This window comes from Amphiura filiformis, chromosome 12 (assembly GCF_039555335.1).
Source record: "Amphiura filiformis chromosome 12, Afil_fr2py, whole genome shotgun sequence".
NCBI classification, from domain to species: Eukaryota; Metazoa; Echinodermata; class Ophiuroidea; order Amphilepidida; family Amphiuridae; genus Amphiura; species Amphiura filiformis.
This window is the reverse complement of record NC_092639.1, coordinates 1,950,491-1,975,881: the sequence shown is the minus strand read 5'-3', so window position 1 is coordinate 1,975,881 and position 25,391 is coordinate 1,950,491. Positions and strand designations below refer to the sequence as shown.

At 37.5% G+C, this 25,391-nt stretch overlaps 2 protein-coding genes across 4 annotated transcripts; one reads left to right on the top strand and one right to left on the bottom strand.

The window, feature by feature from the left end:
* The first annotated feature begins 1,282 nt into the window (after positions 1–1,282).
* Positions 1,283–24,827, top strand: LOC140165635 (tRNA (guanine-N(7)-)-methyltransferase non-catalytic subunit wdr4-like). Of its 2 annotated transcripts, XM_072188926.1 has the most exons (11): positions 1,283–1,357; positions 6,171–6,321; positions 7,567–7,674; positions 8,717–8,854; positions 16,712–16,868; positions 17,357–17,469; positions 17,878–17,938; positions 18,731–18,969; positions 19,708–19,903; positions 20,866–20,950; positions 23,283–24,827. In XM_072188926.1, exons 2-11 carry the CDS (start codon positions 6,248–6,250, stop codon positions 23,444–23,446), a joined length of 1,335 nt encoding a protein of 444 aa, XP_072045027.1. In that variant the 5' UTR covers positions 1,283–1,357; positions 6,171–6,247; the 3' UTR covers positions 23,447–24,827. The 2 variants fall into 2 exon arrangements, with proteins under 2 accessions (XP_072045027.1, XP_072045029.1); XM_072188928.1 differs by lacking the exons at positions 1,283–1,357; positions 6,171–6,321; positions 7,567–7,674 and having other exon boundaries at positions 8,737–9,249.
* LOC140165638 (uncharacterized) lies at positions 11,098–15,566 on the bottom strand. 2 transcript variants are annotated; one of them, XM_072188931.1, is made up of 2 exons: positions 15,227–15,566; positions 11,098–12,949 (listed from the first exon to the last, which is right to left on the bottom strand). In XM_072188931.1, exon 2 carries the CDS (start codon positions 12,940–12,942, stop codon positions 12,109–12,111), a length of 834 nt encoding a protein of 277 aa, XP_072045032.1. In that variant the 5' UTR covers positions 12,943–12,949; positions 15,227–15,566; the 3' UTR covers positions 11,098–12,108. The 2 variants fall into 2 exon arrangements, with proteins under 2 accessions (XP_072045032.1, XP_072045033.1); XM_072188932.1 differs by having other exon boundaries at positions 11,098–12,946.
* Positions 24,828–25,391: the final 564 nt, after the last annotated feature.

Sequence of the window (25,391 nt, the reverse complement as noted above, 5' to 3'; positions counted from 1 at the left end):
CAGGGATGATTATCCTCATGTCTAATAAATGATGAGGGACATTAATTTGGTGGTATGCACCCTTACAACACACATCGCGCGGTGTTTCTTTATGCAAAATAAAAGTTATGCAAAACATCATACTTTGTTAGTATGTAGATATGAATGCTATACCGGGGCCTAAGAGAAATCGCAGGAAACTCAAATGAGAAAAGACATTCAAAATGTGTGCCGAGCTGTATGTAGAAACTTTAATCAATCTAATCCATCTAATTAATTTAATCAATTTAATTCATTAAATCAATTTAAGTAACTGAATTAATTGAATTACTAATAATTAAATTAATTGAATTGATTGAATTAAGGGATCGGATAGCAAAGTTTGCACAGTATTTTTTGTGGGACATGAGAGGATATCATCGAATTGCATTCTGAATACAAGGAATGTCCTTCTGACATAAAAAAAAAAGTTCTGATAATTTTGATTCTTTTAAATTGGCGATACAATAGGGGCCAAAACATTTTGACAAATTATTAAAAATTGATATTATTAAAAATTTTTTAATAACAATCCTTGACGTGAAATTTATAAATCTAAATGTGATATGCCTATGCACTTAAAGTGTATGTAGCTGGGAGGAAAAGCCGACGATCATTTGAAAAATTTGAGTATTGAAGATACACATTTAGTCCCAAAAAGACCTAAATTTCGGGTCTTTTGGGAAAAAGATTAATACGAAAAATCAAAATGTTCAAATGATCGTCCACGGCTTTTCCTCCCAGCTAGCTACGTTCAATTATAAATTTTACTTTGAGGACCGCGACTGTTGAATGTCAATCAATTTTTAATATTAAATTTGACATAAAATTTGTATTAGGCCTTTATCATGAAAAAAAAAAAATCAAAATTCTTATTCAGAATGCAATTCATTATGCCCGATGCGCTCTCATGTCCACAAAAAATACTGTGCAAACGTTGCTATCCGAGCCCTTAAAAGGGCATTTCTTGATTCACGGCATCACCCCCCCCCCATTTTTCTCAAAAAAAGTTCAGATTTTTACATCACTGGAAACCTCTGGCTATAAACGAAATTCAAATTTCACACGAACACAAAATCGGAATCATCTGAGATTTTGGGAATAAGTTTTTTTTGTGGATATCTACTGAAAAATGTCATAAAAAGAGGATGCTATGATCACAAAATACTCCTTTAAAAAAATTAATTCAATTAATTAAATTAAATTAATTGAATTAATTTTGTTCAGTGGTGTGCGCCCTTTACTTTACTTAGGCAGTCGGGCTGTCTTTAGCAATCAGCAGCGTGACCAATTTTGTGAACATGATTTGTGATGTATGCGTAAATAACTGAATTTTACGGTGAGTTTCCAGTAATTTGGCTGAAACATATGTATTATAATATATCGTTAGATTTCTATGTACAGCATATGAGATAGTTGGAAACTATTGGTGGTTAAAAAGGTCGTAAAACTTAGAGTCAACAAACACAAATAGTTTAAGCTTACTTCAACACTTCAAGTTCAAATTTCAATAAAGTTAATTCTTTATTACTTCCGTGGTCCGAGCTGTGCGCCAAGCGTAGACGAACGTACACACAGAAGAAATAAACAATCACGCTGATTGGCTGATCAACGGACTTGACAACAAGCCGGTTGACCCATTGTAGGTAGCCTAGGTGAATTCAAATTTGCCATCAAATTGCATCATTTTATATATCAAATTAAAGCCCTTGAGTAAACTAAGCCAAAACTGAAAACCTTTTTTTCATAGCACTTTCCGTAGCAAAGTTACATCTTGTCAAAGATTGACTTTCATCAAAAGATTCAGCTAGCAAAATTCCCCAAAACGGCATTTCGGGGTGTTTCTAGATCTTAGTCTCATGGCGATAGCAGCTTTTTTTAATGGAACTGCTATCAAAATCCTCTAAAATTCCATGTGCGACTTGATTATCACCATAAAAATCATATATTTGGGTCAAGTGAAGTATAGAAAACATATTTATGTAGGTTTCCTTCACCCACCTATTCTCGAAAAAATTCAAATTTCTATGTAAATATGCATTGTGTTGGGGCCCCAATCTCGGCGAATTCGCTGACTAGTAAATGTGTTAACTAAGGTTTGCCTAGGTTACCTACCCATTGGTCGTCGGCGCGGCGCGTAGTAGGCGACCTTGTCACTTCTACGCGATCGCAATTCACCAGCGCGTACCCGGACCACGGAAGTAAGAACAAATTAACTTTAGTCATGATGGGCTGTGCAATATATGTGTACCCCCTGGGGTGGTGAATTTTCAAAAAACTGCTCTGTCAAAAATTGTTTCCCCCCTTCTGGAATCTGGTTTATCACTGACTAGATGATAATTTACTACTGTTGCTCGAGAAGTCTAGCCAAGAATTTACTCACCGATAGCTTCACATTCTCATGATTCTAGACTCATGGATTGGGCTTTATATGCGTGTGGAATAGGGAGACATGAAGTCCATGTACAAAGACCAGAAATTAAATTTCAAATGTACACCAAGGTATTCTTCCCTGACTATTTCACTTACCATGTCACTGTTGCCCAAAACATCTTTGAAGTCCGAGGGGGTCACTCGCTTACCAAAGTGGTACGCATGCTCGTCCCCCAAAACGTCGAAAAAGGGTTGATTTTTGACCTTGTGTCTACGTCGCCCGTTCTAGAAAACAGGGTGCTTTTCAGGTAAAGTTTCACGCTTAGGGTATCTTTTTTCAATTTCCATGGGTTTGTTTTAGAGTTTACGCCATTTAGGGGTCCAATTTAGTTTCTTAGTCTTACACCGAATTATGCCATATTTTAGGGGTAAGATTTTCAGAGCCTTACGCCAATAAGGGGTGAAATTTTTCTACACTGATTATATAAGCCATTTAGGGTCCATTTTTGAGGTGCTGGGACGAGCATGCATACCACTTTGGTAAGCGAGTGATCCCCCCGGGCTTTGAAGTAAGCTTCCTTGGTTGTATTATGTCTCTGGAAATTTATTGGTCCAAATTTGTAGTCAATATCCTGAAATTGTGTGTCCTGCTTGTAAGCTACACCATGCTTCAAATGGTGTTGATCAAATCTGGCTCTCAAAATGTCTGACAAAACAATCCCTTAACTTTGACCTTTCATAGAGACATGTGTTATTCTACCAATACCCCACAGAACAGAGACTGTGAGTATGAGGTCATATCATGACATTGCTAAAAACGCCACATCAGAATGAAGCATGTCAGCCATGTGCAGGTCAATGAACATGTGGACTCCCAACCAGTCTCTTGTTCAGCATGCATTGGGCTACTGACTGCACAATGCACATGTATGCTAGCTATCAAGGCCTTGTGCATGTATAGGAAAAGGTGGAGGCGTTACATTTTTTCATTTTATTTGGGACGTTTTGTCCCAGATCTCAAGAATGGAGAGGGGTACTGAACTAATGTTGGTCTCATTTTGTTGCTTATTTATCTAGCTCAATTTGTGGAAAGAAAGAACTTCACACTTTATTTACTTCTTGAGATATTGCAATTCAAACGATGTGAAGTCAGGGGTGGAGGATCCTACGGTTGAGGATCCTATGGTTGAGGCATGTGTTAAAGTATAGGGAATGTTGATTTTTAGCACCTCACAAATATATTTTTTGCTGTAACTTCATAACCCAGCAAGGTATTGAGATGGATAATGTACCATTGTTTTGGTATTTATGTCTAGTTTGAAATGTGACCAGTTTTACTCTAAGCTAAGTTAATTTGTTGCAAGTGTGCTGCATTCTGTGTCATGGGTTCTAGGCTTTTCCTATACGTTACTGTGTTAAGTACCGGTATTCATTTATGCTCCGAAATGTTCTGAAGGTCATATATCTTGGAAAGAATTACCCCACTGCTGTAAATGTTAACATTTTTTGGATGGAAATTTGATGAGGAAAGTTTTGATTGAAAATGTAATAAAAATCATAAAAATTATGTACGACTTTTGAACACCCTGTATCTCAGGTAGGCAACATAACTCATCATTACAAGTTTGCTTTTTTGAAAGCCTACAATGTTATTAGCACATCTAAAAAGGTTTTAGCAGAACAGGTGTTTATGTTAGTAAATAAGAGAGAAACAAAATATTATACTTTTTGAACCAAAATTCAACTTTTCCACCCTATATGACATTTGTGGCACCCTGTATATTGACCAATTGTTTGTATGTGTGTATTCCTGGTACTCTAAGCTTTACAGTGATATATAATTTTATAGGATTTTGATGAACAGTTTATGAATTAGATCAGTTTAAGTACAAAAACATGTAAATTGCTCAATTTTTTAGTGTGTAACACATTTGGCCCCCAATTCATGGTGCATGACCTTTTATCAATAAAGTAAGTACAAATTGGGGATCATATTTTTCAGATATGGAATAAGGACTTTGAGTGCATTTTGAAAGTGGGAATTTTTAAAACTGGTGTAGTTATCATGTTTTGAAATATGCTATACACTCTTTGACAGCTCTATCCGTGGCTGTTTGAGTGCATGGTTACACCATGTACCCATACACTAGGTATGGGTACATGAGACCAGGTATAGATTGGGCTATAGTTACTTGAGCGGGAAGTCTAGCCAAGAATTTGCTCACCGATATCTTTACATTCTAGGCTAGAGACCATTGCATTCAAAATCTGGTTGGATTCGCTGAAGCATGACACCCTGTAAAGCAATGGAAGTTCAGAGCCTCTGAATTAGAGGTAAACACAGCCGATCAGGACAGGCAATTGCATCAAAAATGTTGCTAAAATTTACACTTCAGCAAAATTTTAGCCTGCCCAAAATAGGCAAATCTTGCTCAAAAGATACAGTTGACTCATCAAAATAACTTTCATCCAAATTTCAACATTAACAGAATAAATAACCTCCGGTTCACCGACCAAAAACAATAGCAAAGCACTCTAGCATTGATTATAACTGTTGTGTGCAAATTGGGCTAGAGTTCTCAAGTAAGGCTAAAGTAGAGAACATTGCATTCAAAATCTAGTCTGAATTTTTTAAAGCTTTTTTCGGTTTTGGAGTGTCCCTGGCTTTAAGGGGGTACTACACCCCTCGATAAATTTGTGTCTATTTTTGTATTTTTCTCAAGAACTAATAACACACTGGTAACAAAAGTTATGTATATTATTGGGGCAAGGAATCCAATTACTACACTGGAATTTCAGTGACCTAAGACAAGCGGTTCGTTTTTTATGATAAGAAATAAGGTACCGCAAGGATGTACCTCATTTTCTATCATATATACTGAACCGCCTGTTTTGAGTCACTGAAATTTCAGTGCAGTAATTGGATACCTTGCCCCAATAATATACATAACATTTGTTACCAGTGTGTTATTAGTTTTGAGAAAAATGCAAAATAGTCACAAATTTACCACAGGGGTGTAGTACTTCTTAATGATTTCAAAATGCATTGAATTAATCCATTTTGCAATCATTGGCCATAATTCGTAAAGGCCCACAATCTCAATAATCATGATAACTATTATTGAATGACTCTAGCTATAGACTATTTAAATGACTTTGACAAAGGGTTGTGTTGGTTTATTTTGTATTTTATGATCATACATTTAGGGATTCAATCATGTTTCACCGTTGTTCATCACCGATTAACAACGATGCGTCAACGCGTCGTCTGAGTGGTTTATTTCATGAGGGCAGCTTTAGCTGCCCGAGCTTAAGTAAACCACGCAGACGCCCGACGCGAGTTGTTAATCGGTGATGAACAATGGTCAAACATGATTGAATCCCTTTCAACAACGAAACAGGCTATTAAGATGTCTAATTCACATGATTCTTTCATTCGGAATGTCCGTTTGTCATTGCCACTCAACCTTACAAGAAGATCGCGGTATTTCTCTGTTGATATCGGCAATAAAACTGAGGGAATAAAGCGGTAATATTTAGCTGCTACCGCCAACATAAGAGAGTTCATGTTTAGACATACGTTCCAGGCATGACGAATTTTACGCGCTTCTGCGTAACGCGTACGCGTAACCTTGTGTTCGCGTATATGCTACTGAAGTGTGGATTCATCACCGATTAACAACACTTGGCTCCTGTACAAAGGTATAGGAAGAGTTGTTGAATATGTATTAAAACTATAATATTCTAATTTGCACCACATTTACTTACACCATTTTCAGTTCGATCTGTAATTGGCAGAACTAGTGGTCACATAACTTCATTCAGCAGCAGCATATTTACTTCAATACACAGAGTGATGGCAACTCTACTATGCAGCAAACAAGCAGTAGTTTGTATTTCAAGAAACAAGTTTACATTGATTTCCACAAGGTAAGATACACATAACATGTTCATCTATCACCTATGACCTTTGAAAATTTGGGTACAAAAACTGAACTATGCCATTGGGATGAGGCCATTGTGGTCCATAAAAGTATTATTCAGATTTCCTTTTACAAATTAAGCGTACTGCTAGCCGTCCAGCGAGTATTATTTTGCACATGGTCCAATGCACACGCTTGACGTAGCGCACGTATACGCGATGGTTAATTTGTAAAAGGAAATCTGAATAATACTTTAGTGAATGGAAGACACAACCTTAATCTCCCACACAAGGGGTGTTGATTTGAAATGGAGTCACCCATTCATCAGGTTACCCCATTTGAAACTCGCACTCCCTGTGTGGAAGTTTAAGATCATGTTTTACATGTAGGGGTGTAAGGATTTAGCAGTCAGTGCTAGCAACCCCTCACATCCATATGAGATCATATTGATTATAATGTCTTCCTGTTAAAACATTGTGGTATTGTAAGATATGATAAATATTATGTTTCAAGAGATACTCTCATCATGCTTGTTGATGCACTAGTGCGTGCCAAACTTTGATTACTGCAGCTCTGTTTGGTCCATATATTTTACCTAGCTTTACCTACAGGTAAATTAAGTATTTCTTGTAGTTCCAATAATTGGAACTCACGGCTCTGACCGTGAGTTCCAAGGAGCTATGTGTATGTGTTGCAGCGATTTAGCGTGCATTCATCACCATATTCATATGTACATAGTCGTGGAGTGGACTTTTCGCTGCTCATAAAAATCACTCAAAAATCATCTTTTTAAATATTTCTTTGGACAAAAGCTGATGCGTAGAATAAGTTGAGGAATCACAGATGACATACATCAGTGACACAGGTTTCTAAAGTGAGTATTTTACTAGATATACCAATGCAAATTTGCCAAAATAAAACCCTGGAGGGGAGGCACCCTACGGGAGTAACTACAACTTGAGAACAAGCCCTCAAACAATCGAAATTTGAAGTTACTACAACTAGTATTTCTTGGCCAAACTGGAACACTATGAACGATAGTGGCTCTGCGATAAACACACACACATATAGTGCGGTACTGAAGAAAGCATACACATGCCTTACATTGCGTACATGCTTAGTACGCTACATGGACGCAACACGCATGTTCCAGTTTGGCCAAGAAATACTTTAAATTTACCTGTAATATTCTGCATTATTTCGCATCATAGTTAAAACTCAAATGCTGTATATATTTCTTTCTTTTCTTCAGTAATGTAGACAAGATATTTGAGCACTCAAGAAAGAAACCAACCACTTCTGGGTCAGATGGTGCAGAAGGTCAAAGTTCAGAACAGGGTCAACCAACAGCTAATGAAGGGTAAGCAAAATGGTTTTTTTTAAAACTTTTCTATCCAATTGTTGGAATTTTCAAGTAAGCTGGTTGATTTTTGTTGTAAGCAGTGGCATAGCTAGTGGGGGCCGGGTAGGCTAGTGACCCCCCGCTCGTAATTACCGTCGTTTCATCTCAGGTTGTTGGTATGCAACAGGCGTGGGTCACAAAAATTGGGTCAACAATAAACAATTTTGTGTGCACTGCTTATACAGGGTGAAGAAATAAACAAATCTTGCATGTGCCCCTTCCCTTTTTGCCTTTTGACTCTGCCATATTGATATATAAATGTAAACGTAAAAGTGTGTTGAACATTTTTGGAACATTTGCAACACCCCCTCTCCACTTTTAAGATTCTTGAGCAGACTGTGCAAAAAAATTGTGGGTCAACAATTCACAACATCAGTCGACAAAAAATATTTCTGTTGGAACATGAAGTTGTGCCCCCCCCTCCCGGTTCTGAAAACCTGTCTACGCAACTGGTTGTACGAATAACATGATGAGGAGAATAATGCTTTGGTGGCAGAAATTAAGTTTTGAATTAAACAGGTTGTATCAGTGGGCCTGCAGTGATTGTCTCAGGCTATGATCCTATTCACCTGCGATGAAGGATATGGATGACTCACTATAGAGGCCGTCAGTGTGACGTCATATGCCACCATCTTGTGGGTACACGCTGCGATGGTCTTTCGAACTCCATGCGTGATGATACGTGATAACAGCTGTGTGGCAAGTGCGCCCTGCGCGTAGTGTCCGACGCATGAACACGCGTATCATTTGTACCCACAAGATGGCGAAAGGATGACGGCCTCTATTGTGATGCCATTTTTCCATCCATTAGCAGTCATAATATTTCAAGGCCTGCTGTTATGGCCATACTAATTGCTACATGTACGCAGTACCACCAATCAATGTGAGGAAGACCCCCCTCAAATATGGCAGATTTGCCATAGAGTTACACCTGTGCTTTACAAAATCCAAATTCTCATAGTCTAATATTGTTTACATATTTTTGTGTCTAATCTTACAGTGATCCACAGCATTTATCTAATGGCCAAATTTTAGCCAGCAACTTTTCTCCAGGTGGAAGATATTTTGCTGTGTGTGATGATTATAAACAGTTGACAGTATGGGAGGCAAAGACTGAGTGGGAGTCTAGCAGCACAAGGTTAGTTCAGTGTGTGTGATGATTATAAACAGTTGACAGTACGGGAGGCAAAGACTGAGTGGGAGTCTAGCAGCACAAGGTTAGTTCAGTGTGTGTGATGATTATAAACAGTTGACAGTATGGAAGGCAAAGACTGAGTGAGAGTCTAGCTGCACAAGGTTAGTTCAGTGTGTGTGATGATTATAAACAGTTGACAGTATGGAAGGCAAAGACTGAGTGGGAGTCTAGCAGCACAAGGTTAGTTCAGTGTGTGTGATGATTATAAACAGTTGACAGTATGGAAGGCAAAGACTGAGTGGGAGTCTAGCAGCACAAGGTTAGTTCAGTATGTGTGATGATTATAAACAGTTGACAGTATGGAAGGCAAAGACTGAGTGGGAGTCTAGCAGCACAAGGTTAGTTCAGTGTAAAATTGAATATGGATGTAAGAAAAGAAAATGAGGTGGATGTTGGGGTAGTATAGACTCAGTGGGAGTCTGTTTGGCAACATTGTATTTTGTTGCTTGTCCAAATAAAATTGGTTAAAGAAGGTCATGTGAGGGTAAACTGACAAATGGTCAAAGTTAAAATATTTATATTTGTGAAAATCAGTTTGGATCAATTTGTTATAACAACTTAAGTTGAAGTAACACTATAGTCCACATATCTACCTCCAGTCACTGGCACTAGCTTTGAAGTTCAGCATATTCTATGTTAGCTTGCGTTACTTGGTGCATGTACATACTTTTATGTGCGCGATCAAAGTGGCACATATGTGACACGATCTGGTCCATGGGGGCCAAAGGAGGCATTTTTGAAACTTGAGTTACTATAATTATTACATTATACATATAATACGCTATCATTTACTGAAAACACCAAAGGTCTAGCATACTTGGTTCTAAAGTTATGAAGATTTTTGATATATATTTTCTTATGTATTTTATTGTTTTTTTACTCCATATTTGTACCTTTATATCAGTTTCAAATTTGCCGCCTTTGGCCCCCATCGACCAGGTCATGTCACATATGTACACGCAAGAAACAATGCTAAGCCAACACAACACACACTAAACTGATTGGAGGTAGATATAGACTATAATTAATGTACTTTGTTATGTATGGGACCATTGCTGTGAATGCCCCATATGAAACAGGTTATTTGTATTTTTGATAGCACTACAAACTGAACCAAGATGATTAACATGGTATGCTTTAATTAAAGCCAAAATGCAGTGTATGATTTCAGTCAAATTTTGCTGTTATTTACCAAAAATGATACGTAGTAACAACTGTCATTTAAGCCGAAATAATGATTATTTTAGTACACAATTGGACATTACAATCATGGAAAAAGTAGAAATTCTAGAAAAATTGAGGGTGTCACTGTGGAGCAAATCACATGGCTTTAACTTCTGGAATAGTAATTTGCTGCTAATTACAAAAATGATGTAAAAATATTGCTGACATAATATGGCAGAGTGAATCCTGATTATTTAATAAAATTACTGCATTGTTACTCCATTACTGCATTGTTAAGAGCAAATTATTTCTCAGTTGAAGTTCATGTGCTAAAAACTACAGATTCCTTATATCGTATGGGAGGCAACTTGTGTGCCGTATTTGTTGCATTAACCACCCAGGGTGCTTAACAAAGTCATTTTGAGTGGGCATTTATTTTTTATATTGTTTACATAATTGCTAGTGTTGGCCGATCCAACCCAAGATCGGATCTCCGATCTGAAAATTAGCAGATCGGGCCGATCCGATCCCGACTCAGATTCCTTAAATGTTATTTTACAACCAGTACAAGTTCATTCAAGTCGGGCCCCAGTAATGTTAACAGTCAAAGCTTAATTCCCCAAACCTGTAACTATGTAATATGATGACCGTTTTAGAGGTTTTTCATGTCAATATCAACCCAAATAAAATACCATTTTACACCCCAAGTCCCAGCGTTACTCACTCAGTGCCTCCGATTGTCGGAAGTTTAATCATTAATCCATTAAATGATGTACCATCGCATTTGTTTCGTAGTTCTATGCCACTAGTTTTAATATTGACAATGTGGCGACCGCTATAAATAAATGATCGCGCATGCTCAGTTATGACTTAAGAGCTAATGGAATTCCCGTATGTACTGGAGGGGTAGGTATATTGGGCAATTCACAGATCCCTTCGGCCGAATGATGGCAGGCTTTATTTTTGAAAATATTAGTCTTTGCCATGAGCGTGCAAGTTCAATTGATAAATACAACAGCAAGGTTTGCGGTATGTGCAAAAGGTTACAGATGTCAAACAGCAACAAGTCATGACGACAAAAGCGCAAGCACAAGACAGTGAGACACGTGATTGTTTGTTTACATTTTAATTCGGTCTATCAAAGGGTGGATACATACATAAAATACAGTATGAAACGACATGATTCTTGTGGTGGTAACAACGTTTTTTGGAAATATATTGGCATTAAATAGTAGTAATGTTACATAAGAAAGTAATGGTAAGCTTAAAGAATTGTTGTGTACTTTTATTACTGTCAAGTTCAGAGATCGGTAGCTAGATCGGCAGCTGATAGCTCATCTGCCGATTCAGATTCAAGGCCGATGCAGTCCATATCGGCACCGATCTCCGATTCACAGATCGGTATCGGCCAACATTAATAATTGCATACATAAAAAGTGGCCCAAAATATGGATATTATGTGTAGATGGTTCCGTCTTTAATACATGTGTACATATTGATTGAGGATCATTGTGTAGTTGGATCCATAATGACGGAGGATCATGCATAGTAAAGTTGCTGGGTGGGCGCTTATAGGAGCATGAGCGGCAAATGGAATGAATATGGTACTTTATCCTGGACTTGCCCTGTAGGGGGGCCTATAGTTTAGGGAGCTGTCATTTCTTTGGAAGGGGGTCCCAAATTTACAAAAAGTTGGCATCAATAAAATTGCGACCCCCTTATTTTGGCAACAAAAATTTTATGACCCCCCTACCAACGATACACCTTATCCCCTTAACAGGCTAAAATTGTTTTGAAATCAATCTTTTTGAATAAAATAAACACACTATCTGAGGTCATCTTGTGACTCCTTACATTTTGGTCATCACAAATTTTATGACCCCCCCTATTTTTCTTTCCAAAATGTATGACCCCCAGTATACTTGGGACCACCCCTTCCGAAGAAAATGATATCCCCTTACAGCCGCAATTTTATATTTACATGTATTGTACATGTAAAAATTATATCCATAAACTGTCCAACCCAAGCTCAATTAACCATAAAGGAGGAATCCAGCAAATGTGGTATATCCATTACTATTACTATATACTGTACGGGTACGTGTGTCAGCATTGCGTAACCACACCTCATTGCCGGTGGCCATCTGCAGTACAACAGTTATCGATGATTGCTGAAAGTCATTCGCAGAATCTCGAACGTGCGCGGCGGCAATCTTTCTGCCGTCTTTCATCAGTGCAATCCATGGGTTGTGACTCACACTATCACTTGCAATGGTAAATGTAAAAACATAAGTACCTGGGAAGTGACAGATGAACTTATTACTTGCCGTGTCATAATGATTGCCAATGTTTGTTTCTACTCTGTCAAATGTTAACACTTCGGATCCACTTAGCGTCTGAGAAGATGTTTTTATGACTGTAAAAGCTGATTGTTTTATTTCTGGTGCTGTGCCGTTACTTCCCTTCTCACCGATTGGTCCGGGTTGACCGGCAAGCCCCGGACTTCCTCTCATTCCGTTTGGCCCAACTTTTCCCGGTATTCCACGCGGGCCAGCAGGCCCGGGCTCTCCCATCTCACCGCTTGGGCCCAGGGGCCAGGAAAGCCCTTTCACCGCAGGTCCGGCACTTCCTATGTCGCCGCGATCTCCTTTCAATCCATCTCTTCCGGGTAAGCCGTTGTTGCCTGGGGAACCATTGTTGCCAGGGGAACCTGGAATTCCATTACCGGGTATACCGGGGATGCCTGCAGGGCCTTGGCAGCAGGAATTACAGGTCCCAGATTGGTCGGTCTGTGATGTGACTCCCAACAGAAGACTAGACACAGTAATAAGGATCAGGGATGTGATGGCTGGTAGAGATGTGTACATGTTGCTGCTGTGGAGATGCAAAGGAAAAAATACAAGATCTTAGATCCTTGGGGGAGAATAGTTGGATCGCATACAAATAAACATATCACAAAAAGTAACTTTCCTCTTTTTAGAAAAGTCTCAAATCGTAATTAAAGGGTTCACAAGTTCTAAAGTTCTCCCTTTTTAAAATAAATCTAAAGGTTGAACTCAGATAGAGTGAAGTCAAGAAGTGCAGTGGTTAAGACTCTGGACCGGTAATCCAGTGACCGGGGTTCAATCCCTGCTGAGTCCTGATTTTTTTCTCTCTCAAAATTTTCATATGCCAGTTTGCTCGAGCCACAAAATCATCATTTAAATCATAATTTCTTGTACTTGCATGATTTATTTCTGATCCTGGCATATAATAATTACTTGTAATTCATCACAACAACAACATAAAACCTACAATTCTAAAATACCCATATATCCATACAAAATTTGCATAATGATATATGCCACATGGACTAAAATGCTGACTATCTTTAAGGTTATGGGCTGTGCATTGAGGCACATGAATGGGGAAGTGTATAATTCAGGTACATGATGCATTTCTTGCTCATTAGAGGCACAATAGTATAATTAGTAATCATTCCGTACACATACTGTATACATGTTAGTATACATTGTATGTTTAAACTCGTAACTGCTGCATGCAGGGGTTAGTTCTACAATCTGTTTTATACGTTTATGTCATGACTGGTGAGATTTCATATGCATATTTTTGGGGGACTTTAGGGACGCAAGGCACTCGGGGTAAAAGCAGGGGGTGGCAAAAAAGAAGGGGCAGCAGAAGGTGAAGGGGTAGCAAGAAGAATTATTAAAGAAAAATGGTGGTTCAGAATGGGCGGCAAGAAGGATTATGAATGAAAAAGGGCGGCAAATAATGGAAAACTAATGTAAATTGACCTTTTTTGGTGGCTAACAGGGCCATTATACAGTTCTAGGTGGGCAATTGGAAGGGAGTGTAACACCTCTAATTCTTTTAATAAAAACAAAATTGGTTAAGAAAATTTTTACTCCTACCGACATTTTTGAGAGCCATCCTGGCTGGAAAAAACTTGGATCAACCTTTTTTTGGGCTGTTGCTGTAAGGGGCGGCAAAATTTACATTTTCTTTAACTCCCCTCCCCCCGGGTAGGAGCGGCCACGATACGCAACTGGGTTTAGAAAAATGAAATCTGTTTAGTTGACTAGTAATTGTCACCGCTTGTTCCCAAACAACTTTTAAAAAGGGGGCTGTGATATGAACTCCAATGTCTGTCTGGTAGGTGTGTGGCTGTATGATGTGTGCAAAAATGTTAACCCTTGGCAAAAAATGTTAACCCTTGGCAAGAAAATGTTAACCCTTGGCAAAAAAATGTTAACCCTAATTGGCTTCTTTTGTTTCTTCCACATGGTTTGATGAATTTCAGTGGGACTAGGACACAATGACCTTTGGGTACATTGACATGTGTGATGTTAAAAGGTGTGATTAAAAAAATAAGGACCCAAAAGCTGGTTCAGCATTTTGATTCAAGAACAGCCCTTTTGCAGGCATGAGAATTTTCAGTTTAAAAACTGAATTCAGTTTTTTTTATAGTTAAAATTTCCGCAACTTTATTTAATTTCAGCCCGTTTTTGGTACTTTTTGCCCAATTTCACGCACATTTTCAGTTTTTTTCAGTTATTTTTAGGAAGGTGCAGTCTCATGCCTGCCTTTTGGTGGGGGACATATTTTATGATTTATTGGTTACTGCTCGTCTGTGAAGTCAAAATAATGACCAATGCTGGTGATTAACAGAAGAATTAATTGGTTGGCAATGGTCGGCAATGGCCTTAGGAATTTGAAAATGTAGTCGAATTAAAAACATATTGATCGAAAAGCAGACACCCTTCACAAAAACAATACAATAGATTGGTTTTACAATAATACATGTTTGTACAGCCGCCTGTATCAGTGATATAGTCGCTCAAACTCCAAACAATGTTGTCTGCCTTTCGTCTCTTTTATAACCCAATTATATAGAGGCATACACGCTTAGAGAATAATATTTTTTCTTATACAGGCTACATGTGTCTGAATTATGTGTCAATTGATTTACTATCAGTTCAGTTCTTTCTTGAAGATGTTCATCAGGACTGTTCATGTTAAACTGGTATTTGTAATTTCATACAACTAGTCCAAAAATCAGTTCAGTGATTATAGCCAATAGCCAAACCATTTTTCTGTACAGAAAATTTCCGAATGTTTTTTAAATATGCAGAAAGTAAAGTTTACACTTACCTCTGTGATGTCAAGTTGAAAGTGTTGATTCTCTATTAGTGCAAGCTCTCATAAATGTGTTGCCTTCTCAAGAAAAAAGCTGCAAGTTTGAAGAATGTTGTTAAAAGTTCACAAAAATCAAAAAAAAGTTTATGTATGCAAGTTCCAAGTTCAATTATGAAGTAGTGCATTAAATAGTGTCCAGTTCATTCAGATTTTTGTAGAATACTGGAAATTGCAGTACTGAAAAAATAAGTCAACTAAGCTTTGCCTTTAAGTATGTTGTATAGTGATTTTTTTTAATCGCTAGCTTAAAAGCTATCACTGCATAAGGCAAGCAAAGCTCCGATTGGTAGTTGTATGTCTGTCACTTTCCTTATTTGGTTAAGTACTAACACCAATGTAGGAGGTGAGATATGTACAGCATTAACATAGAACTTTATCTAAAGAGCCCTATGGGTTTAACCTTTACATTTGTACTTTTAAAGTTGTTTTCGTGCATGTTTGCACTTTTGATGGTGGTGGTATTATTGCTTTAGAGTGGATGCTTTGCCAACTCAAATAACATAAACTTGTGCAAGATCAGGAAATGTTTTCATGCACCATATGCACTTTTTGACTTAAGTACACTGACATCTTAAACCCTTCTCCCAATTCCAGAAAAATACAGTACTTTATTTGGGGGAGTTAAAAAATATCCTGTTTTGCTGAATGGAACATCTATACTACTAAAATAATGAGCAAAGGGGGTGTGTGGGGGTGTGTATGTAGCTGTCTGTCCGGCTATGCAGTTCGCATGCCTGGTTGTGTGTTTGGATGTCCCGGCGGAAGCAAATTCATTAATCCACTCTGCAGCTTAAACGCAATAACTGATCAACTCTGCAGCTTAAACGCAATAACTGATCAACTTCAAACTTGGTACAGTGATTGGTAATGGTGGCCTGATGTGCTGTATAGTTTTGTGTCATGTTATTTGCATATTTTAAAATATTAATGAACTTATTTGCATATTCCATGTTATTTATATTTTCAAACCTTACCTTATTAAACCTTGTTATTTACACACCTTAGTGTGGTGGGGCCACCTAAATTACATACCGCGTAATTCTACTAGTTGTACTTTGTTGCAGTGAAAGTAATGATCAATGTTTGTCTTGTCTGTCTTTTTGTTCGTCCATCCATCCATTCACTTGTTTATTACATTTATTTGTAGATCCGACAAGCCAAGTGATGGTCAGAATTAAGTCGGCCATAGCAGGGGGCCATCTGCGCCAAACTAGCTTAGATCATTTGGATGCCCACTATCGCGAGTGCATTGGAGCGCATAGCACTTGCACCGCATCATGGGAGCGGTAAACGCTCCCGTAAACGCTGCACGCTTATGATACTGGCATTGCATAAAATGGATGGATGGCCCCCAGCTATGGCCGCCAGTGAGGTGTAGGAATGTGGCTCGTCGGATTCGTCTATAACAGCTCAAATATGCAGAATATTTTTACTTAACAGAACTGTTTCAAGAAGATGTATAGCCTTGGCATTCAACCATAAAGAAGACACAATATATGTGGGAGACAAGTCTGGGGATGTATACAGCTATTCATTAAATAACCAAACAGAAGATGGAGTCTTACTTGTTGGCCATATATCCATGCTGCTTGATGTAGTAAGTAGTAAACCCAGTAGCGGGGCAAGCCCCCTCCCCCCAATATTTTCTTTCCCCCCACTTTTGAGGCGAAATTCCCCAAATTACGTAAATTTCCACTTTTTGCGGCAATTTTGTGCAAAATTTGTTGATTTTGCCCCCCTGAAATTCACTTTGGCCCCAATTCCCCCCCAAATCCTGGTGCCGCCTCTGAGTAAACCCTGTGATCAGGGTCATGTCATGTTAAGGATTTTTTAGCTCTGTGTTAGGCGAAAATTAAATGCTGTTGAAATTATGCTGTGTGAATGTGAACCACTGTGGTGAGCATATTCAGCATTGTCAGTGTATAATTTTAATAAAAGTTTTAAAGATTAAAAAAAATTCTGTATAGATCTCATGTCACAGGTCCATTTGCCTGTAACAAAAATTAATATATTTTTGTCTCCCAGCTTGACAGTCTACTCAAATTCTTTGTTTATGACCATCTATTTCACCACTATTTGCTACAGGTTGTATCACAAGATGACAGGTTTATTATGACGGCAGACAGAGACGAGAAGATACGAGTTAGCTGTCTACCCAACTCATACCATATTCAAACATTCTGTTTGGGACATACACAGTAAGTCAATGTTAGCTGCCTGCCTACCTAACTCATACCATATTCAAACATTCTGTCTGCGACATACACAGTAAATTTATGTTAGATATCGACATGTACAAAATTGTACATAGTAAGTCATATTGATTGAATTGATTCTTTTAGATCATTTGGTCAAGAAACTGTCAACATGCAAGCTATTAAGCCCTTTACTGAATTTTCTTTTAATTAACAATGGACTAAATAAATAAAAACTTACCAATTGATGGCCCATCTTGAAAATTTTTCCTGAGGACAGCACAACAGTTGTTTTTGCCTGATCATATTTCACTATTTTGAACCTGTAAAAGCAAATCGTGATTTTTTACAACCCTTTATCAGGTTCATGCCATAAGATAATATATTTTTTGCTATTATGGATCATTTCAGATTTGTAAGCAGATTAGCAGTTCTACCAAATCTACCTAATGTCTTGGTGTCAGGAAGTGGGGTAAGAAGTCATTTAAGCCAAGTTGTCTTGCTTGATGTTAGGCCTAAAAATAATTGTATTGGTGTAACGGGATGAACAAAAAAGTATAAGATGTTTTAAAGCTCATTCAAACAACATACGCATCCATAGAGGTACTGGATAATTAAGTGATCCTCAAACACATTAAAATGACTTTGCCCCAATATTTTCCAAGAGGGAATAGTTTTAGGGTCAGGTGGGTTATGCCAATACAACAATTGTTTTATGAACAAGTATTTATTCCGTAAGTACATGATTGATTGATTGATTGATTGATTGATTGATTGATTGATTGATTGATTGATTGATTGATTGATTGATTGATTGATTGATTGATTGATTGATTGATTGATTGATTGATTGATTGATTGATTGATCGATCGATCGATCGATCTTGTTGATCGATCAGTTAAAAATAAATGTTCGATCGATCGATCTTGATGATCGAAGTAAATGTTTGTATTATTTTTTTGAATTCATCCTTAATTTATGGTTAGCTCAGTCTGTCATGGTTCCTTGCACATTACAAAAGTCAACGATCATCTCAGAATTTGAACCCGTGACCTTCTGATTTCTGGCAAAACTCTCAAAAAGAATGAAGTAAAATAATTAAAAGTATGTCAAAATACTATGAGCAACTGCATTATCAATCAATCAAATTATGAGCATCATTCCTCAAGACATTTGACATAATAAAAACAACAGTAATTGCATAAAATAATTTCACATTTTACAGCATTTAGAGTTTTAGAACTCATCTGTTTGCTCTCTTAGGATGGAACAGTAAGGTTTTGGAATTACATTGAAGGACATCAACTGCACTGTATTTCATTAGACTCAACCCATCAAGAGAGGTCAAAAGATGACAGTGCAGTTGTTGATAGTGAAACTGGTGAAAATGGGGACAGTGCAAGCAGTAGTGTTGCTAAGGTGGAGGACCAAGTAGACAGACCAACCGTTACATGTATTGCATGTTGTAGGACACAGAATATTGTTGCAGTATCGTTATTAAAGTGAGTATTTGAAAGAGGGTCCCGGGGGGTTCTCAACTTTGGTTTGGGTGGAGGGATGTGCAACTGGGACTCCGAAAAACTACTCAACTTTTAAACCAAATTTGACGAAAAACAGACCCGAAATTATTAAAAAAAATTGCCAAAACAATGAAAAATTGGCACTTTTTTGAAAAATATTATTGATTAATATTTTGTCAACAATCATATTCTCTTATCGACTGTCAGAAATATCTTATTGGCATCAATTTTGGCGACAGTACAAATCTGTTGATAACAACACTATACCAGTTTGATAATGAGATTTGTTCAGCCCCATATTCAAACATTTCTCTTTGTCCATTACATTTTTTTTATGTCAAGCATATCTAGGCATCCGTATGAGATAACACTGACAAAACTTTGGCCAGGCACAAGTGACCTGGTGAAGGGGGTCGCCATATAGCTGGTCTGGGAATTTTTCGGGACAGGCAAGTGTAGCCGACAATCGGGCGTTACCCTGTTCGGAATCGGCTGTAACAAGGTCTTTATTATCATGGGTGATCTGCTCCGCCTTTACAAGATGAGCCACTGGGAGAGCAGAATTAATTAGATTTTTTATAGGTCATGCGGGGAATTGAACCCGGGACCTCTTGCACCAAAGGCAAAGACCTTAACCAGTGTGCCACACTGCTCCCTGCTTTGTGAATATTAAAAAAAAACACCTTCAACCTAGGTAACATTTGCAATTATTCCTTTCAGCAATCCATCAGTACTGTTATACCAAGTGACTCAATCCAATTCTGAACTGGAATGTGTTCAGCTTTGTACACTGGACAGCAAGGTATCACCATGGAGTCTTTGTTTTGATGACTCTGATCAGCTGTGGATCTTAAGACCGGTGGAAACACAACCATTAGTAGTGTATTCACTGAGTGAAGAGAGTGGCAATATAAAGGTGCGTATCAAATATACTGGAAATTGCAAACTTTTGATTACTGTAGAAGGGGATATTTTTGCGAGCAGTTATTTTCATGATTTAGAGTAAGAGAGACATTTTTGCGAATGTTATTTTCGCGATTGCTATGTTCTGCCCTATAATTGTAATGCATTGTTGCATATATTCACGAGGTGTTATTTTCGTGGTTGGAGCTCCAATTACAAAATTCGCGAAAATTAACCCCCCGCAAAAATTTCCCCTTTTACAGTACTCTGTGCGAAATCAGAAGGAAATCATCAACAAATGAATTTTAAACCCTAAAATGTAAAACCAACAGTAAATTAGAGAAAGAAATAAGTGGATGATGTGGTACTTTTTGGGAGGTGTACCAGTGCTCAGGGACACCCTCAGTGGTGGTGTAGATTTGCCATTACAGGGTGTCTCTGAAAGAACTGTATTGTTAGAGCTTTGGGTATTTTAACACTAAACCAAACATAACTAAATAATCGATGTGGTTGAGGAATATATTAGCTATCACATACCTTTAACATTTTGACAATTGACTGCTCCGTTTTTTGCAAGAGAAGAATTTTACCATACTACCGCATTTTCAATCCGTTCCACAGAGACAAATATCTATCAACGACAAAAGACGCTTCATGCGCTGATAATGCACAGTGATTAGCACAGATCATCGATTGATATTTGAATCAATGTAAAGTTTGAAAATGAGGGAGTTTGGTAAAATTCTTATATTTCAAGAAAGGGGTGGCCAATTGTCAAAATTCATAAAACATGTGATAGCTGATTTATTCCTCAGCCAGTTATTTAGTTATGTTTAATTAGTTGTGGTGCTGAAATACCCAAACAATTAATTTTTCGATGATACAATTCTTGTAGGGACACATACTTACAAGTACTTGCATGCTTGTGGAATATAAAGTTGGCATACTAATATTGTTGACTTCCTTTTTTTTCAGCTCACAAAGCTTGATCCAACCACCAGCACATCAAATACCAGCAAATTAATTACAAAGATAAATGACAATACTCAATTCTTTAAAGGTAAGTATGATGAGCTTTTGAACAAATTTTACATCTTTCCCCAGAGCAGCCAGCGCACATAAACGTTGAAACAAAAACCAGTGCATCTGGCTGGATTCGGACCGGCAACCTCTGTAATACTAGTACAATGCTCTAGCCAACTGAGCCACAGGGGCACGCAGGAAAAGAGCAGAAGATATAAATCTATAGGTTTTAGACTATGTGACTTTGTGTATTTGTAATAAATATGCAGTTCTGATGCCTTCTGGTAGGAATGTGACGAACATCATTTGAACCTATACCTATAGATTCTCCAGCGTGCCTCTCAGTTGGCTAGATTGTGCTAGTATTATGAAGGTTGCCGGTTCGAATCCGAATAGATGCACTGGGTTTTATGTGCGCTGGCTACTCTGGGGAAAGATTGAAATTTGTTCATCCTATCAACCCAGAGTATTAAGTATAATAACTTACAAGATGAACTTGTTTAAACACTATGCTCTATTAATAAAAGAATTATTCGTAGTGTTAATGTATTATGACCAAATAGTTTTAATATTTTCAATATCGTGCACTTGTAACAATACATGTTGTTTATGCATTAATTAGCATTGCGACGAAGTATAATTGAATACATGAATACAAAACCCACCCAAGTCCATGGGAAGTGATTTTGAGAGAAAAACCTGTGTATCATTTTAATTCCTTCAGTTAGATTTACCTGGTCAATATGGTAAGTTTTACGTGCAAATGAGTGGATTAACCTGTATTAGGTATGACGATTAGCGTTTCAGGGACTTCGTTGGGTTCATTTTAAATTTTGGACTTGGGTGGTTTTTTGAATCATATACAAAGACAACAATGTTAGAATGAGATTACCACTAGTAAGATAATACAAAATAAAGCACACAGGTATGTATAATGTTGATAAGCATTCTGCCATGTAATATAAACCACACACTTTCCTTTATTAAACCCATTTTTTTTTCAAAAGTCACTCTCTAGCAATGAATGTGTTACAAGTGGACTTGTATACATACTGGATTTCAATCAATGTGTTACAAGACTCAAATCATGGAATTGGGTGGTTCTTTCATACATGCTATTTTTCACATGCTCAATAGATACAGAGGATGAATTTGAGTTGTTCTGTCATACATATGACAGGCCTATGTATAGCAACAATTTCCCATGCTTAACTCAATTTAGCCAACGTATGGACTTGGGTGGGTTTTGTATTCATATATTCAATTGTTTTATTGGAAGCTTGATTGTTCAAGAATACCATGAAAGAAAAGTGTTTTTGAATGCTAGGATCTAACATGTTCTTCCATTTTTACAGCATCGATAAATTAAAGGACATTTCAATTAAATTTTATCCTAAATTCTGAATGGGCTAATCCAGTTGAAATCCAGACACCCCCTATGCAAGACATGACCTTAATCTCCCACACAGGGAGTGTAGATTTCAAATGGAGTCGCCCATTCATCAGGTAACTTCATTTGAAATTAATACTCTGTGTGTGGAAGATTAACCAGTGTATGCATTAGCCTATGGTCATTGTTATACACATTTTCGCTTCTATATCAGAACTTCTGGAGCAATATAACTTAAATTTTGGTAACATTTTGTTTTAACAGTAGGCCTCAATCTAAGATAGAAAACAGAAAATGAAAAATCGTACCACACCTGTTTAAAAGTTGATATATTCATTCAAATTTTGAATTCCTTCAGTATTAATCAATAGGTGTCATGATATCAAGAGACTCAGACTTCTTTCATGATATCTTGCAAAAGTGTTTCAAATAACAAAAATCTTTATTTCTACCAGCATTACATGTATGTGGTCTGTGATACTGTCATTTTAAAGGTAAAACATTTTATGGCAAAAACAAAAACCACAATAGAGCTGCATTGCACAACCTGATAATGCTCCCCTTTTGACGTGCCAAAAAACCTTTGCCCCCCCTTTTGACGTGCCAAATATTTTTTGCCCCCCTCCTTACACATGCAAAATTTTTAGGAACCCGAATTTAAAACCTTAAATTGTCTTATCATTTTGCATATTTGAATGTGTTCCTAACGTTTTCCTACACCTATTTAGGGCGTTATATAGAAATGGTGTCCCCCATTTGCTTGCCCCCCCCTTTCAACCTGCCAAAAATCGCTTGACCCCCTTTCGACCTGCCAAAAATGCTTGCCCCCCCTTTTGGCCTGCCAAAAATCTTTGCCCCCCTATAATTCACCAGACCGGGGTATATATAATTATTGTACCACCCCTGATGGTATGTATGGGTCTTTGCAGTCTTGCAAGATTTTACTAACAATGTAATAATTTCATATCATCTTTTCTAGATTCATACAACCAAGAAAGTTTTTACAGCACACTGCACAAGAGACAAATAGACAATATGGGGCACTACTTGGAAAGAAAACATCAGCGGGAGGAATTCCAGAAGCAAAAGAAGGAAGCAGGGCAGGTCAAAGGTCAAGGGTCAAAGAAACAAAAAACAAACTAATGTGATATGACTCGAGAGGAAGAATTCTGGACAGGGAGAAATGACATGCAAGGAATGTGACTTATGTTGCCACAATGTGTTTCATTTTAGAACTTACATGGTTTTTATTGTCTTATATTGAAAACTGATTAGCTTTTTGAAACAAATTCATCAGGGTTTGGTAACTAACAAATTAAAACAGTTTTTCATTTGCCAAAAGCAATTTGAAGAAACTTACTAATTTTTCTTGCTGACAGTTTCTTCAGTGAACCACCGACTTGTTGTTGTTATGATCCAACAGCTGAGAGAGCGAGGAGTAATGAATAGAGACGAGGGCATCTACATTTTAAGTCACATGTATGATCCACTTTTGGAAACTACTAGCAAGACTAACATCGCTACCAAAAGTAACATAACTTCCCACTAGTCTCTAAGTTTCGATAAAGTCAGTGGTTCCCTGACAAAACTGTGAGGAAAAAAATTTAGTAAGTTTCTTCAAATTATACGAGTGGATATTCATACGTAGTGGTAGATAAAATGATTAAAGAGTTTAACTTCAACACTACACTATTTTTCGCTCACCTGGAACATTTTCACTAGTTCGACTAGCATCTTCAGCAGATGGTGATGCTGTGATGTTATCTTGTCCACGATCGGGATAACCTTCACTGATGACATCATATGATTGACAGAATGACGTCATAGGATCTGGATTAGCTTTTATAACAAGTATGGAAGAAAATGTTTTGAAATCCTTGTACCTGACATATTTTCACATTTTCTACAACACCTTGAACAACTTTCTTAATGTAATTTCTATTCTATTTCACCCTATTTTAACTTGAAAACAGTAAAAAATGGGGTTCAGCGACGTATCTAAAACTACATCAATCAGTGCCTGACCTTGTGGAGCTTATTTTGAAAATTGGCCAAAAATAAATAGTATTTTGCTATATGTGACCATCCAGCACAACTGAGCCCTGAAGTCGCCAATCATCATTTTTGAGATATTCAACCAAAATATTCTGCTTGAAATTAGCTTTAAAATGATGTATATCATGTCTATAGTACTTGACATTTTAAGTAGTGAAAATCAATAAAACAGTCAATAAATCCTTTGTTTCCTATTGTTTATTGTTAAGTTCAATGGAGCATATCTCAATAGTGGCACTGGCGACATCCGGGCTCAGTTGTGGAGGATGGTCACATATGTAATCAAATTCAGATTTGTGTGTCGGAAACCTGTTCGGTCTAGCGATATGTTAAGACTCTATTTTCATGATATCTTAAAAACATGATCATGTTTTCAAATAAATGATTTAAACCATGAGTCTTAAGTTATTGAATGCATAAAGGATGTGTGATACTTCTCGATCTTAAAACTGCTAACATGGACATCAACCATATAGACGAATCCAAGTAGCCAAGTCATGGTCAGGATTTGGTCGGACATCTTTGGGTAGCCGCCAGCACCAACCTGGTGCTTTGAGCGTCCTATTGTGCAAATAAAAGCCGCCTAACACCTAGAGAAGATGCAAGGACGAGGAGGGTTAATAGAATAATAGCTAATAATATATATAAAGGAGATAATTCCACAGGTAATCCCGTCGCATTCTATTCATAGACCCTACATAGTGCTTTTGTTCGCAAGTACATCAATGCATAGATACCGCGTGTAGTTAATCCGATTATTATGTCACTTCAACAGCGAATAGACCAGGCTGTGTGTTTTCGTGGAAGGTGTAAAACGGGTGATGAAATGCAGTTTAAAATTTCCGCCAAGGCGAATCATTTCACATTTTGAGTGCATTGTAGCCGACGGCTACCCAACTAAAGGCTGCTAGTCAGGTGTAGGAATGCGTGAATTTAGATTCGTCTATAAGACTGGTTCTATTTTGGAATAATCAAATTCTTAGCAGCAAGTTTGCATAAAAGTTGACAACCAGCTAATTTTTGCTAATGTGGG